Source organism: Thunnus albacares, chromosome 3 (genome assembly GCF_914725855.1).
Source record: "Thunnus albacares chromosome 3, fThuAlb1.1, whole genome shotgun sequence".
Taxonomy (NCBI): Eukaryota; Metazoa; Chordata; class Actinopteri; order Scombriformes; family Scombridae; genus Thunnus; species Thunnus albacares.
In genome coordinates this window covers 25,761,951-25,778,158 of record NC_058108.1, presented here as the reverse complement: position 1 = coordinate 25,778,158, position 16,208 = coordinate 25,761,951, and the positions used below count along the sequence as shown (strand labels likewise).

The 16,208-nt window shown below is 40.4% G+C and overlaps 1 protein-coding gene across 1 annotated transcript in view; it reads left to right on the top strand.

Moving 5' to 3' along the window:
* Positions 1-15,990, top strand: part of LOC122976249 (sodium/potassium/calcium exchanger 1-like) — a 43,384-nt gene extending 27,394 nt beyond the window's left edge. Inside the window, exons 4-6 of the mRNA XM_044344635.1 lie at positions 14,279-14,527; positions 14,724-15,009; positions 15,986-15,990. Coding sequence (XP_044200570.1) covers positions 14,348-14,527; positions 14,724-15,009; positions 15,986-15,990 — 471 coding nt within the window. The 5' untranslated portion in view covers positions 14,279-14,347. The remainder of the gene's footprint in view (positions 1-14,278; positions 14,528-14,723; positions 15,010-15,985) is intronic.
* The last annotated feature ends 218 nt before the right edge of the window (positions 15,991-16,208 follow it).

Genomic DNA, 16,208 nt, shown 5'->3' with positions numbered 1-16,208 from the left:
TCGACTTCATTTGTCATTGATGTTGAATTTAAAATACAAAAGGCTGCGATTGGCCTTCAGGCTACTGTTTTGTTTTTTACATCATCTGCTGCATATGGATTCCTCAAACCAATTTAGTTGCCTTTTCATTTTTAATGTACTCTTGTAGGTCTCAGAGGGTTATCATCCATTCATGGCCTTCTTATACATATAGTGAGATTTTTCCTAATTTTTAATCTAGTTAATGATAATAATGGTGGTATTTTAAAGTTGTTTTTAAAAATATAATTTGCACACTGCACTTCTTGTAAACTCTTTAACAGCTTTGTCCAAGGACTGAGTCTTCTCATTGACTGTGCAACCCACAGATCATTACAGAGCACAGTATTGATCAGCTTTTGTTCAGTTAATGCAGTACTGATTATTGGTTGTGTTGGTAGACTGTAGTGTTTATATAGTAATTTATGTTGTCATTTTTTCATAAGACAAATAATAATACCGTGTCACGTCATATGCTAGTTTAGCCGGCCCACAGGGGTTTAATGCTCCCTATAGTTGCTGCATGTTAAAGCTTTCTGTTGTAATGTCTTCCCTTTGAAACCCTCTGCTATGGTGCAGTGAGTCTCCGCTTTATGGATCAATATTGAAGCAGTGAGCTGACACAGTGATAAGCAATATTCATAAATAATGAACAGGGCACCCTTTCACCCTGCCTTGTCTTTCAGTCTTGGATGAGAAAAGAGCAAAACGGTGAAAACGCAGCTTATTTTTGCTTATGGAACACTCGTGATTTAAGATGAAGACACTGTGGCGTCTTGATGTGCTGCTTCAGCTCACAATAAGCTGCCGCATATATTAAATGAAGACTGGACTTTATTAATGCAACCCTCTGTCCTTGTTCCAGTTTGACATACTAGATTGTTTCTGATGATTTAGTCTCTGTGCTTTCTTGTTCAATTTCTCTCCCGATGTACTGTTTGTTCCGGGGAGATGGCAACCTGGTGTTTCAGGAAATCTCTGTTGCAGTGAATCACAGTGAGGTGTCACCTTTTAGTAGCACTACTATCAACAGCACAAAGATGTGCCAGTGAGCGAGCACAGAGAACAGCTTTAAGTGCTTCATTATTACTCTTCCCACCCCGCCACCTTTTATGTTGGGCGCAATCGGCAGTCGGTCACAGCTGCACACTAAAGCATGATGCACTTCACCCAAATAAATGGATGGAGCAATAACATTTCTTGTCATTTTTGCAATATCCCCCTGAAAAGAGGCTAATGGCAGTCGAATTTAGAGTGCGATTTTGAGCCAGTACATTGAATACTGAACAGGATGGACAGCCCAGGTGCAAAGTCCTCTCTGTGGATGTACACTTTAATTGTCCTCTTGGTAAGTGTATTGTGTATTGCACACTGAAATTTTAGAAGCAGTATAGTCATGTATATAAAGTCAATGTAGAGAGGTGAATAGATGCAAATTCATTCTAGGTGGCTAGAATTAAGATGAAGCATCTGTCCGAGTCTAACAATAGAAAAAAAGACTTAAAGTTGTTGAAGTGGTCACATAAACACAGACACATGAGTGTCAGTCAGTTCATACATTGCTAGCTAGCTACAGCTAATCTCTACACAGTCAGAACATTGACTTTGGCCACAGATTGCAAAAAAACATTCCAGCAGTGAAATTCACACAAAGGAAGTTTTTTTATGCTAACTTCTCACTGGGGTTTAGGGAAAAATTGTTTCAGTTACAACTGTTTTATTTTTAGATTCACTTGTTGCACTTGTAGGATGGAGGATGATGATGCTGCACATCTATGTGATGAATGCCAGCACACACGTAACTTCAAACAAAACCTGCCCACTAGAAAGAAAACATTTTGCCACTTAGTTTAGTTTTTCACAGTTTAAAAAACGCCCTGAAACCTCACAAAAAAAAGAAAAAATCAGCCAACGTGTTGACTTTGCCTGGCAACAGATTGTTGCTACGTGCAGCTCTGATTATTTAGTAATACTCTTAACTGTTTAAAGACATGCTTCTACTGAAGTGCTCTGCACAGACAACGATTTATTTGGAAATCCCTGCTGATTCTTGTCAGTAGTCAGTACTTGAGATATCCTAAGCCGATGCTAAGGATCGGTATCTGTGTCGGTTTTGTGTGTTCTCTGTGAGCTGGTGTCAACGCTCGGTCAATCGTTTTGTTAGGGAAGAAATGTCACTTTGTAAAACCACTGTACAAGCAAAAGGATCTAACTCATGGCATCATTTAAGTGTCAGAAGTCACATTCATCCAGCTACACTTTCATTCATATATGAATAGTTATGATATGAAGTAATTAGTATTCAACCAGGAACTCCAGTATTTGGATCAAGTAGCTTGTGAAAAATCAGGTGTCCCAGATTTAGTAAGGTAAAGCTGTGATTTTAATGTGCCAGATGCATACAACAACTTTGCTAGCTTTTGTTGCTTTGTATACGAGTATTTTACAATATATACTGAATATCTTTGGCAACAACATTTCTTTCTGGATGAATTAAATTCTGTCATATGATTTTCAGGTTGTAGCTCGAGTGTGCGCATGGCAACTGTGCCATTTAGGTAAATAAGCAGATACCCATTATTAAAGAACTGTGAGTTCAGGGCCAAAACAAAAAATTGATTGAAACATCCGTAGTCAATACATTCTTGTTGTGTGATACTAATCTATAAAAGTCAGCATCCTCTTGTAGCCATGCGTGCTTAATTTTAATATTTCTGCAGCATCTGCATAGTCATTACCATTTCCCTTCATATCAGTGGTTATAGGAGACACTGTTTTTGAATAGTCATCAGTATTATTTTGTGTGTGTGTGCTATTAATAGCAAACTGCTGCTGTTCCCTTAACAGAGAACCCATTCTCAGTTTTTTGTCAACCTATCTTTGCCTTGCTATTAACACCACCTCTCCAACTCGCTATCCCTCCCTTCCCGAGGCCTCCCGGCTTCCTCAGCTCTGGTAACTATAAGCTTCATGTCGTCCCTGAGCATCACCAGGTTTATCAGGTTAAACATTTTAAATGTGCAGTGTCACTGAAGCTGGGACAAGTGAAGGAAGGCAAGAGAATAAAAAAAAGGATGCACTTTGCACCGCAAATATTTGAACTGTCACTAATCTCAGACATATTAAACTATAGCACCATATAATGTGTTATATCGAGATAGAATAATTAAAGCGTAATAACTGTAAATAACTGTAATAAAAGCTCAGTAACTGCAGCCTTGATATGTTCAGTGTTAGGGAGGCTGTCACAATGTGAGGATTGTGAGGATTTTTCAGCCTTTTAAAGTGACAGTTTTTATTTCCCTGATTATTACAGCAGTCATCAGCTGCATCGTGGCCGCAGTGACAGATTATTACCATAATAATCCTGTCTGCTCCGTTATTGTCTCCCTAAATGCTTAGCCTGGACCCCTCCCCCACCACATCCTGACTGTATCCTGCTTATCACTCCTTCTGGTGCATGCAAAGTGGCTCTGATTTCTTATAATATTCTGTCCACTGCGTCCTCAATTAATGGAACAACCAGGAGCTCGAATGTCATATGAGGGAAGCACTTTTATCGGCAAGTTGGAGGAGCTCAGTCTGAGTGGTTTACCGCTGGAGCTGGAGCTGGAGCTGGAGGTGGAGGTGGTGGTGGGGTGTGTGTGTACAGTGGTGGTGGCAGCAGCGTTGACGGGGATAGCATCCTCATTGCACAGCAGCCGAAGGCAGTGGAGGGAGTGGAAAGAAACAGATGGAGATTGTGGGAGGCAGAAGGGAGTAGTAGCAGACATTGCATCTTGTGTGTTATTTCCAATATCAGGTGAAGGTGTTTTTGTGGATGGGAGTGAGTTTGGCAAAAAGAAAGGAGCTACAGAAGGAGGTTTGTGTGTCTGCTCAGAGATAAAAGTACAGCAAGAGGGAGTGGAGTAAGTGGCAAGCAATCACGAGGGAAATGGACCGACAAACTGTACTTTCCAACTCAAGTGCCCTCAGTTTGGATTAAGGTGAGCGTCGGCATCTGTATCACGTTGACTGTAGATAAAACCAACCTGATCTCGGTGACGGAGTACCTGTGGATCAGCAGCATGTGGAATACATTACAATAAAAGCATCAGCTGTGAGGACAACTGAGGGGATTCGGCGAGGACCAGGAAGTGACTACAGCTCGCAGCTTGTCTCTTTTTTTTTTTCCCTACACATCTTCTAACCCAGGAACAGTCAGGCTACTAATGAGCAAGTCGATGTGTGGCTGTGGCTGCAGCATCATCTCTTCTCTGATGAAGAGACTGGGCCGCACAGCTTGCTGCTCAGATCTCCTCTCCTGCAGCCATACTTCAGAACAGCTGCAGCGACTGGCCACTGGCTGCCCACCTCAACCAAAGGTAACAGTGCGTCAGCGCCCACTGACACAGCCACATCTGTCTCTCCATGCGTCCTGAGCAGACAGCATTTATGCTATTTGTTTGTTTATCACCCGTGTGCAATGCAGGAAACATATGGGGCCCTGACAGCATATTGCAGAAAGCACCATGTGTCCAGTTTCCTTGTTTATCTCTTTTGGTTGTCCAAAACCATTTCTCAGGTATAATAACTGTGCTACCAGGGAGAGCAGCGCAGTAATTGATTCTCTAATGGAAACAGGTGATTTAATGGCTGTCTTGCTGCCTTGACAACAGTGGACTTGGCTTTCAGCTAGCAGAGTCATTTAAATGGATGCCTTCAGACTGCCTGCGGTTTACAGTGATTGCTGCCCTTCCTCATTTGGAGAAAAAAGGCTTTTCTAATGGAACAAATAAAAGCCAAACAAGATTGTGTGCGTCTGAGTGCTTGCGTGCACTTGCCAGTGTATGTGAATGACTTTGCTCTAACACAGGCCTCTATTTCATGGCTATAGCGTCTAGGGTTCCCCCTGCTTCACTGCTTGTTATGCTCATGATTGTTTTAATAGTTGGCTGGCACTGACTGGGATTTTAAGTCCCTTCCAGAGTCCTTCTGGCTGCAGGCCATTTTCACAGTAGAGAAGATTGATTCTCTTGGTGTCCAAGAAGATTTATGCTCTCACGAGTAATGATAGAAATCCATGAAGGAAAACGTTGTATTATTTGGCTGTTGCATGGCAACGGCTCTAATGAAAGATAGATAATAAATGACAGTTTTAGAGGAGGCTATAGACAAAACCTTAATGTCACTTCTATGTTGAATGGAAGTCGTTTTTTTTTTGTTTTCCTCATAAAGGATTGTCACAGAATGAAGTACTTCACTGTGAAGTGAATGTGGAAAAATGTTGTCCCTCTGTCAATCAGCCCAGGGTTTGAGGTTTCACTTTCTTCCTTTGAGACATCACAGGGCACCAGCTCTAAATAGAACCATCGATTAATAGCCTCTGTGTTGAATTGGAGACAGAGGGTTCAACAAATGTAGGTGTATTTATAGGATTACTAGACTTTGTCTGAGTCCTGGAAAATTAACTCTTACATTGCGTTTCGACATGTTAAGACCCTCATTACTCTTATTAGTTTTAGTGTCACATGTTAAAATTGCCAAGGAAGCAGTTATAATACAGTAGAAGGTGTCCTTCAGCTTCCAGACACTACTTGTGATTCGCTCCATTTTCACCATTGTCCCACTATTCATATTTGAAAGCTTAAGCGGAGCTCGCTGCACTTTACATCTGCTGCTCGATCTATATCTGTTACTATGTGCTTTGTGAACAGCCAGTATCTTCTCTGCTCTCTCACACTGTTCTATTAAGGTCACATTGGTGTGATTTATCGCTGCCATTTGGGGATGTTCAGCTCAGCCTTGTGATTTTCTTTTCTTTATTCTCAACAAGGTTTAGCTGTATCCAGTAGCCTTGAAATAATTGTCGCCCCTTTTTCAAAGCTAGAAATAATTGTCACACTTCAGACCCCCCCCCCCCCAGGATCTCAGTTTTCTCAATCCATCATCAAACACAGAATCTCATCAGCATATTAACCATTAACTTGAATTATTATTTTTTTCCAGATGTCACACTTTTTTTTTTTTTATAATTCAGGATAACAAATAAGAATGTTTCAAGTATGAAATCAGTAAGATTATCTGGGCCAAAATTATTTCAGGCTACCATATTACCTCAATTACTGAACTATGATGAGATTCTTCACACACCATGACGCCATTTTTTAATAACAGAAAGGCTTTACTGTGCTGCATAGTGGAACATTTTCAAGGGATTCTAATATTTTGCTTTTGGCACAAATTTGAAAACTAATTACACCTCTGACCAAACTCTCTGATGGGAGAAAAAGCTTTCTTGTCCCTTGTCCCTCTTTACCTTTTTAAAACAGTGACTTCCCAACCAACTTGAATAAAACGGTTATTTACTGGCAGCCAATTTAAGGCAGGAAAATAAATTACTTTAAATACAGGAAGTGCTGCCACCTTTTGAGGCATAGTGTTGTACTATTATTGATATCTATATTTCAGAATTCAAAAAACATCTCAAAAAGATATATTGACAGATGTCATTTATTCCTAAACACATAACATAGACAAACATTTTTGATTAGGATTCTTTAAATTTGTTTTTTAAAAGAATTGTGATATATTGTGCAGAATGAGACATTTTGATGTTGAAAAATAAACACCAAAACCTACAACAACAACAATTTGTGAAACAAATGTTCAGCTAATTCCAAATAAGACTTTACAGCGATTAGATTGTATCTCATACTGCCTTTGGGTTTAGTTTGAATCAGCAGTGATGGAGCGCTGCAGCTGTTTGAACAATGCCATGCACTGTCAGAAAAACACTGAGGTGTTGTAAACGTAGCTCATAAATAAGGTTTCACTGACTTGTGGCTCAGGTCTAGTTCTGCACTGGTAGGATGCCAACTGTGTGGTAGGGCAGGCAGGTTTTTCCTGGCCCCAAATCAGCATTGGAGGTGGTAACTCATAGTTTTAAAACCATTTGTGTGCACGTGTGCGTGCCTTCTTTTGGCCCTCGTGCAACCCAGTTGTTGTAGTCGGACACTGATCGTTTAGGCTAAATATATATGTGTGTGTGTATGTGTGTGTGTATATGTATATATAAAATTTGAATAGATGATGCCAATGTGGGCCTTGCCCTTGAAACTATAAAAGCCTTACATAGGGAGGGTTATGCAACTGTTGTTCTCACTATATGTTTGTGATTACATTAAATGGTATGATTGATGAATAACATCAGGCAGATATGGCTGAATTTGAACGTAGCTGCTGGAACTCTGTACATAGACCTACTTGTGTTTTCCCCCTTGAAATCTTCTTAGAGTAACTTATAGACTACACAGTGCAAGGGTAATTCTGAGAGCATTTCTAAATAGTTCGATGCCATTTTCCTGCATGTAGCGTTCACAATCACAATAATTTATGATTAGATCTGTTTAGTCTTCTATAAAACCATGGAGCGCTGTACCTTGTTTTGTTCAGAAAGTCTTTCCAGTCGATTTAATCTTACAAGTAATCAGAAATATCTGAAAGCATGACAGCTGAAATAATAATAAAAAAACAAAACAAAAACAAAACCTGCATTTTGCTGAATAGGGAAGTTTCACAAAGTTCACATTACGCTTCTTTGAACTTGCATTTACGTGTTAATGTAAGCTGTGGTTTCTCTGTGAGAGGTCGGACATTATTTCTATTTGTTGTGGTCTTGTCCCAGTACTAGAAACATTACAATATTTATCCTCATATATATATATATATAGAGAGAGAGATATTTTAAGACATCTTTGGACCTTGATTTACAAAAAAAATATTTTAAGACTTTTTAAGGATCTGTAGGGACCCTGATTTTGATGGAGGTGGCCTGGAAATTGATGCACAAAAAAAATCTGTGCTGGTCCGACACTGTCCATTGAAAGTTAATGCATGCCTGTTGCCCACCCATCACAGCATGCAGGGAATTCTGTCCAAATCCACCTAAGAGAAGCATACTCTTGCTGAAGTGCCCCATGTTGAGTCTGTGCACAAGGCTCAAGTCCTGAATGTGTTTGCCACAGCTGTGGCTTTATTTGTGAAGTGCCAGCTTGGCACAGCACACTGAAGAAATCCCAACCCGCCTTCCCCATCAGCAGCTACACCAGGGGCTGCCTGCATGTATGTTGCTCTGCCAGACTGCTGGGCATACACTATCAGGTCTGGTCTATGTACATCTTATTTTAAGAAAAGTGGGTAATCTTTTGGCCAGTACGCATTTAAAATAATATGCTTAAGGGCACAATTAAAGAGATATTGATTAAGTTGGCATGTCACAAACTGGTTAGCAAATTGAACTGTTAAAGCTACAGTCATTGTTTTTTGTGGATAAAGCTGTAAACGCAATATTGATATATTAGCACTTTTCTGATGTTGTTATGGCTGACGTGTTCACAAACATTTGCCTTTTTAGACATCTAGCAGGTTTTGGCCTCCTGACAAATACAAGTCCAATACTCACCAATTTTAGCTCTGCTTTGATCTCCTGACCAATGAGAATAATATCTGTTTCATCAGCTGCTAATGGCTTAGTGCTCCATAAGTTCACCAGTTAGACATCGACTTTGTTGTTTGATGCTGGACAGGTAGCGTTCAGCAGGTTGGTCAAAGCTTTTTTTAAATAGCTGTTTGCTGTGGCTGGAAATGAGATTGATGAGTGGAGCGGAGTTTGTGCACTGGGAAACCAAAACAATGAGCTGAAAGACGCTAAAATGCTCCGTAGAGCTCAGCGGAGCTTCTCTATGAATTCTCTGTAAGTTTGTTACAAAGAGCGACCGCCTCTCACATTAACTTCAAAAGAAGGTTGGCTCATGTTCCTCAAATAAATAGTTGTATTGTTAAAAAGATGAACTAAGCAGAGTGTTTGACTCTAAACCAAGCACGCCTCTTCTTGATCTTTAAAACCATAAATTGAGGGAAAACAAGACGTCTGATGTTTGATCTAATTTGATGTGTTTGCTCTCAGAGGCTCTCAATCTTCCGGCCACCTGTGTCACCTGTTTGCTTCAGGAGATATAATTCACACCTGCCCTCCCCAGCTCCCCACAGCTATTTTTGTACTCTTCACTGCTCTTGTAGATTTAAGAATGGAGGGTTATGAATTAAATTTGTGTATGTTATACTAAAGGCCAATTCTTTGTTCTTAGTATGAGTTTTGCTAGAATAATCTGTCTTTGGTGGTGGATGCACCAAAATACAAATTCAACCACTATATAAGCCTGAACAACAGAACTGCTTGTATAACTCATTGTTTTGTTTTCTGCTCAGGTCTATTTGACTGTCAATGAATGGTAAATGTTAAATGATATGAACATGTTTAGAAAAGTTTTTTTTCAAGAAACTGTTTTAAGGTATAATTTGCATTTTTTTAAAGTACAAGAACACTGAAGCTTTTGTCAAAAAAAAAAAAAAAAGATAAAGAACTGAGTTACATTTTCCCCATTTCATCAGCATCAGTCAGTCTCTCTCACCCTGTTTGCACTGCTAACAATTGTTTGAACAACAATAACAACAAACAAATTTCATGCCATGTTTAGGAAACTAATTACGGAACCTCGGCCATTCCAGTAAAAGGCAGGGACAACTCTAGCTATTCATAGTCCTTCCTCCTCTGAGCTTGCAGCAATGGACTGGCAGTCCCGAGGGGGGCTGTGCAATCCGAGATAGGTCTAATGCTTCCCACCACAGCACTGGGGACTATACAGCAAAGGCGAGAAGAAGCCTTACAAAGGGACCTGTGACATTTTCCTCAAGGTCAAAGCAATTGGTTTCCACTGAAACAGATAAAGTATGTGAGCCCACTAAAAATATTTTCTTATCTCTTATGTAGTGCATCGAGGAGATTTGGAACTGCAGGCTGCAAAGCTTTGTCAACTTTGTCACAGTTAAGATTAGCGAGATAAGCTAGAGATCTCATGTGGACATTGGAAAAGCCAATTGGCACCTTTAGTTACATTAATCAAGATTATGTAAGATTTAACAGACAGAAATAAACTTCTTCTCACTCAGTGTATGACCAGTAGTGAATCTTTGACCTAACGTGCGCAGTAGTGAACTGTCATATGTAGGTAGTCCACGAGAAAACAAAAGAACTAGAAAGACTTGCTTTTACAAATGAAATGTTAGGCTGAGAAATCTGTGCCAAACTGTCCTCCTCTTCTCTCCTTTTTTGGTTCACAGTTAAATAACATTTTGGAAGACACTATTTTATCTTTACTGTTGACAACTTGGAGAAATTTATGCAACATCACCCCCAATTTACGGGTGTAAATCACAATATACAGAGAAATGTGAAAGAAAGAACTTGTGTGATCTACTATAATGATGTAACTGTGTTGTGACACACTGTAAATTAATCTTTAGTTTATATGCTTTTTTATGACTTGCAGAATATGTCACATGGCTTTCATTTGGTCTTATTATTGTGAAAAACAGTACTTCATTGCTACCGATCATGTATGTGGAAGTTTCGCATAAAGAATGTTTGCAACTTGTCTGACAGCTGCTCGTGTAAGTCATTCTTACTAGAAAGCCTGAAGAACTGCTTTGCATGCTACCTACTCAGCCTACTACCTCTTGGAGCAGACAAGGCCACGAGTCACACATCCCACTTACTGTACTGTTGGAGCCTTTTTTGGACACTTGAATGTTGAGTCAGTAGAGTAAATTTTGTGCATCAATTTAAATTTCTTTTGAGAACTGTGTGGGTCTTATTTTCACAGTATTTCCAAATTTTAGAGAACCGTTTGACCATTTAGAGCGTGCCAAAAAATGTTGCAAATCCTTAGTAAATGTCCATTTTACAACACTGAATCTCAGTGCATATTGCACTATTTTGACTCAACTGAAAAGCTAACCATACATCGCTCTTATACAAAAAAATGTATCTGCGAAAAAGGCAGCATCTGTTTAGAAAAGTTTGTGCCAAACGCAGCGCTCAAAAGATACTTTGTGCTAAAACCTGACTAGCAAATTCAATATGTGTACTCCACAAGCTGATTTGTCTGAAATTTATCACGTGTAAATAAAAACTTTTCTTCTAGTACTAGTAAAACTTCCATCTATTTAAAGAAGGATTGTCTTGGGTGCCAGTATTTTCTTTTGAGAGAAATAAACCACGTTTTACCATCCTCCTTTTTCAGTTGTGCAACCAGATAAACAGACTGTGATGTGGCCTAAGATGCAAGAATGAAGTAATTTCAGTGTAATCTTGTGTTTTTATGGCTTTGTTGCTGTTTTAAATCCAGTGTGATTGGTAGTGACATTGGCAACTCAGATCTTGTCTCCTATTTGGTAGCTTGGCCAGATATCTGAAGGAGTCGAGTCAGTTATGTTTATATGTGTAGCCTAATATCACAAGCTCGCTTTGGAGAGCGTCATGGAGAGAAATACTGTGTCTAAAATATTGTTAATACCTTTTGACTTTTCTGGCTGCCCTGTGATCGTGTATGAGGCTTGCATGAGCGGGAGACCTATTAACAATTTGTATGATAAAAGTGTGTAACTGCTGGTTTTGAAGGGTGTAATGGAATAATACAAAATGTAATAAAGCAGTGCTCCCAGTGGAATAGCCTATTAGTTTTTTAATTGGCTACTAAAATTTCAGAAGAGTAGATTAATATATTGGAGTAGAACCCAATTTGGAAAGTAAAAAGGGGAAACGATTTGACATGAAGCAACAATGGCGACTTTTATGGGGTCTCTTATGTCAGACATTAAGTTTCAACAACTGTGATAATGGCGGAGGTGACAATGTTGTCACTATCACCATACGGCACACTGAACATTCTCTCACATCTGTACGCTAAATATGAACCTGTAGCCAGCAGCAGATTAGCTTAGTTTATCACAAAGTTGACTGGCAACCTCATGGTGACAACTCATAAACTCAAAACTCATCTTTACATTTTTTTGTAGGTGTTAAACACACAAAATATAACATTAATGCTGCGTTCACGTCATGTCTGAGTTACCGTAAATATTAGGTTCCGACTTGTAAATGGCCTTCAAGTTGTCATTACAACTGGGATTTTCCTGAAAGCTCTAGTATATCTGTATCTTATTGATTATTAAAACAGAAGTGCCTGAAAACCAAGCGAACCTGGATGCCTCACGTCAGCCAAAGTCTCACACCCAAATTTAATGGATATAATGTGATTTTTTTTTTTTCCCAATGCACAGTATTTTAAACCCTCATACAACCAGCACAGTTATCATACACCCTTCCTGAGGTTGTCAGCACTCGCAAGTCCTTAACATGGAAGTCTTTCCGATCTTTCCCATCCATCTGACATAGCGTGAACACGGCATGAATGTTATTTAGTGAGCTTTAGATGTGGACCTTTGGACAGAGCTAGGCTATTCCCCTGCTTCCAGTGTTAATTACAAGCTAACCGCCTGTTGAATGTACAGACATTAGTGGTATTAATCTTCACTCAAACTCTTGGCAAGAAAGCGAATACGTGTATTTCACAAAAAGTCTTCACTATTCCTTTTAAAAAGATGTGGAATCAGCCAGATGTGCCCGATCCACATTAAATACGGTTTCTCAGATTGTATCATTATAAAATTGTAGTTCTACAACAGTACAGTTAAAATTTGCACAGGGCTTAAGAAAGTGTATGAACATCATCTCCACTCACAGTTCACAAATGATGTGAACAGTAGTTACAACCTCATGTGACCCCAGTGATCCCACACAGTAAAGTGATTGTAATTTGAAGAAGAACAAAAGACTGTTATTGGATCACTCTGTGATATTGGTTCAGCTGTAGGAAACTGTATGTGGAGTGAAAAAAGTGTGTGATCAGTGCATCTCTAATTGGTGCAGCTAATGCAACATTGGCATCTATTCCTGTTATCCAGTGTGTCTGATGTTCACTCTGTCTCCTCCCCACATCATTATCCATCATGTCTGAGTTTAATCTGTAGATGATGTGTATTAAAGGGATAGTTTACAGCAGCAAAACATATTTTAGCCACCTAAAAAAAGGCCCACCTAAAAAAATCAATATCAGTTTAAGTGTACGCTATATTTAGAATATTTTCACCACTTTACCTTGCCGTCAGACTGCTCTTTCCTTTGGCTCTACATTTTCTCAACCGCAGAACTTCCGCGGTGCATGCTGCCCACTGTATTACGCTGCAGATCAGCTGTTTGGGTCAGAAAGTGCTGTTGTGGCTAAACTGATATTGATTCTTTTTTAGCTGGGCCTTTTTTTTAGGTGGCTAAAATATGTTTTGCTGATGGGCCCCGTCTACAGCAGTAGATTGCTTAGCTTCCATGCCTGTACTCCTGCCTGTCTCTCCAAACTGGCGGGGTGCGGACCTGCCATCTGCTGCAGGTAATACACTGACTATGGACAAGTACCTCATACAACCCCACTTCAAAAAAAATGCGAACTATCCCTTTAATGTCTTACAGCATCATATGTTTAGTCAGGTGCAAGGATATATGGACTGAAAGAAACTTCAGCCCAACACACTTGATGGTTTGATGTTGACAGATTAGACTGCTGCTTGAGACTGATTCTTGTCTGCATTGCTGCTCTTATGATTGTTTGTTAGAGGGAGAAGCTGTCTCATTGTAGATAAAGCTCTGGTGCCTATCCTTGAATTCTACATATAATGATACATATCAGAGGCGAGCTATGTGACTAATGTGTTTATTCAATGGATTTCTGGTAAATGCATAGCAACACAGTGGATTTAGAGGATAAACAGAATGTCTTTTTTTTTTTTTCCAAAGCTTTTAGACTATACAAATCTTAAGGACAATGGTTGGACAGGCTGCTAGTACATTTAAGCCATGTTTTGCTTTTGTATTTGACAGATTGTACTTTGTTTATTGGCTTTGTTGTACGTTGGAACACAAGTAGCTCTCAAGGCTATTCTGCCCATCCATCCTCATGTGAGGCAGAGCATCCAATGCTGTGTGATCTGAAGCCAAACACAATCACTCCCACCTTTTTTTTTTTTTTTCCTTGTCTGCTGCTGAGCTGCAGTAGTGTTGCTCCAAAAGCAAATGTTTATTGTCCATTATTGTAATTCAGAAGCGAGTATAGAACATGAAGAGGGGGATATTCACACTTTTGTTTGGGAGGAAGTAAGCAATTAAGCATGCATTAGTGTGTACAGATTGATTTCCAATGAGTCTTGTTCTCTCTCTTCCTCAGCAGTTCTTTGATTTTTTGCCATAGAACCACAAATTAAGTGTAGAATAGGAGCAAATCATGAACATATTCTTATTGTCTGTGTCTCTTTTTGTGTCTCTCTGCAGCATGTCAAGCCCTTCTCCTCTTCAGACAGCCTAGCGAAGGTCCAGGAGGTAGCAAGCTGGCTTTTGGAAATGAACCAGGATCTGCTGTCGGGGGGCAGCAGCAGCAGGCGGAGTCGGGGGCCGGGGGGTCCGGCAGTGCGAGGTAACGCCTCCTCCACGGCCCGGGCACCCCAGCAGGCGGCAGAGGAGGGCGATGAAGATGAGCACATGAACCGGGTAGTAGAGGAGGACGAGCAGCTGCAGCAAAGGGTAATTTCAACTTACGTCCAACAAATTGCATTCTAGTGATACAGAAGCATATGAAATAACATCTTAAAGGTGTGAAATGGAATAGAGAGCTGGTAGCCAAGCAGGAACTTTTAGGCGAGTATAACTGCAACAGATTAAATTTTCCTTTAGACCATTCTTCAAAAGCATTACATTGTTTTTGTCTGGCTCTTCGCAGCCTGAGGCATCGCAGGTTGACGACGAGAGAGAACAACCATGGGCGCCCAGCGAGTCAGGAGCCAGCAACGGCCCTCGGGGAGATGAGGAAGGGGAAGAGGACGTAGAAGGCCCACCAAACGAGGTGAACGGAGGAGAGAAAGGAGCCCGATGGGTGTGGGGGGCAGAGCAGAGGCGGCTGCAAGGCCAGCCGCTGGGCGACGAAGACGAGGAGGAGGAGGAAGAGGAGGAGAACAACAACAGCAGCGGCCACCAAGAGGAGGAGGAGGCGGAGGAGAGGACAGAGGGTGGGGAGGAGCAGGGAAGGGAGGAAGAGGAGAGGGAAGAGGGAGAGGAGGAAGAGGAGGAGGATGAGGACGAGGAAGAGATGGACCAAGACAGTGATGACTTTGAACATTCGGTGGAGAGTGGGAGGGAGGAGGAGGAAGAGGAGGAAGGAGAAGGGGAGGACGGGCTGCGGTCTCCCTCTCTCAGGAACAATGTGTCTGCCCCCAATAACAACCTGGACTCGGGTTGTACACACCAAAGCTCTTCCAACAAGAAGGTAAGAAGCACAGCTGATTTTTTTTTTTGTTTGTTTGTTTTAACAGTTTTCATTAGAGCCACTTTCTACTGAATAGTCCTGGTGTAAACTGTTCACATTGAGTTCTGTGGATCATACAGAGCAACAGGGATTCTGTTTCTGTTTTTTAAATGTATTTTTTCAATGCTATGAGCACCAAAATTTAATTATTTTCACTTAAATTGTGCTGTAGTTTGGGGAGGCAGAAATCTCTAAACTTGCATGGTTATATACCACTATACTTCAGTGGCAGAATATGTAATTTGGATGAACTGACTTTTTAGAATACTTCTGCAGTAGAAACAGCGTTTTCAGTGGAAGTTGCCCACAGACAGTGTTTGGTTATTATCACATCTGTCACTGCTGTACAACTCTTCACAGGCATGTTTATGTTTAAAACAGTAGCTCCATCTTTTGGCATAAATCGGTTACTGCACTGTAGAGTCATACTGTCTACTCATTAATAGGCTGTAATCTTCCTAGTGGGAGGATTAGGATATTGAAACTATATTATAGGTGACAAATTTAAGGCCAAACTTAAATAAATGAGTGAAAAATTCAGGTGCTTCCATACAGGTGGAGGGCATTTTCTCTCACTCAGAGGGAAAGGTCACTGCAAATCAGGAGAAAGTCATTCTACATGTGCACCTTTATGCTATTATGAAACCTTTTTTACCCTGGTGTGAATGCGGCTTTTCCAGCATGACAATACGTCCATCCACAGGGCACAACGGGTCACTGGATGGTTTGATGAGTATAAAAGTGATGTGAATCATATGCTGTGGCTGTCACAGTCACCAGATCTCAACTCTGTTTGACACATATAGGACCAACATGTTAGATAGCGCTCCACAGTTTTATCATCAAAACACTACATGATTTCTTTTGGAAGATGGTGTCTCATCCTCATTTGAGAGTTCATAG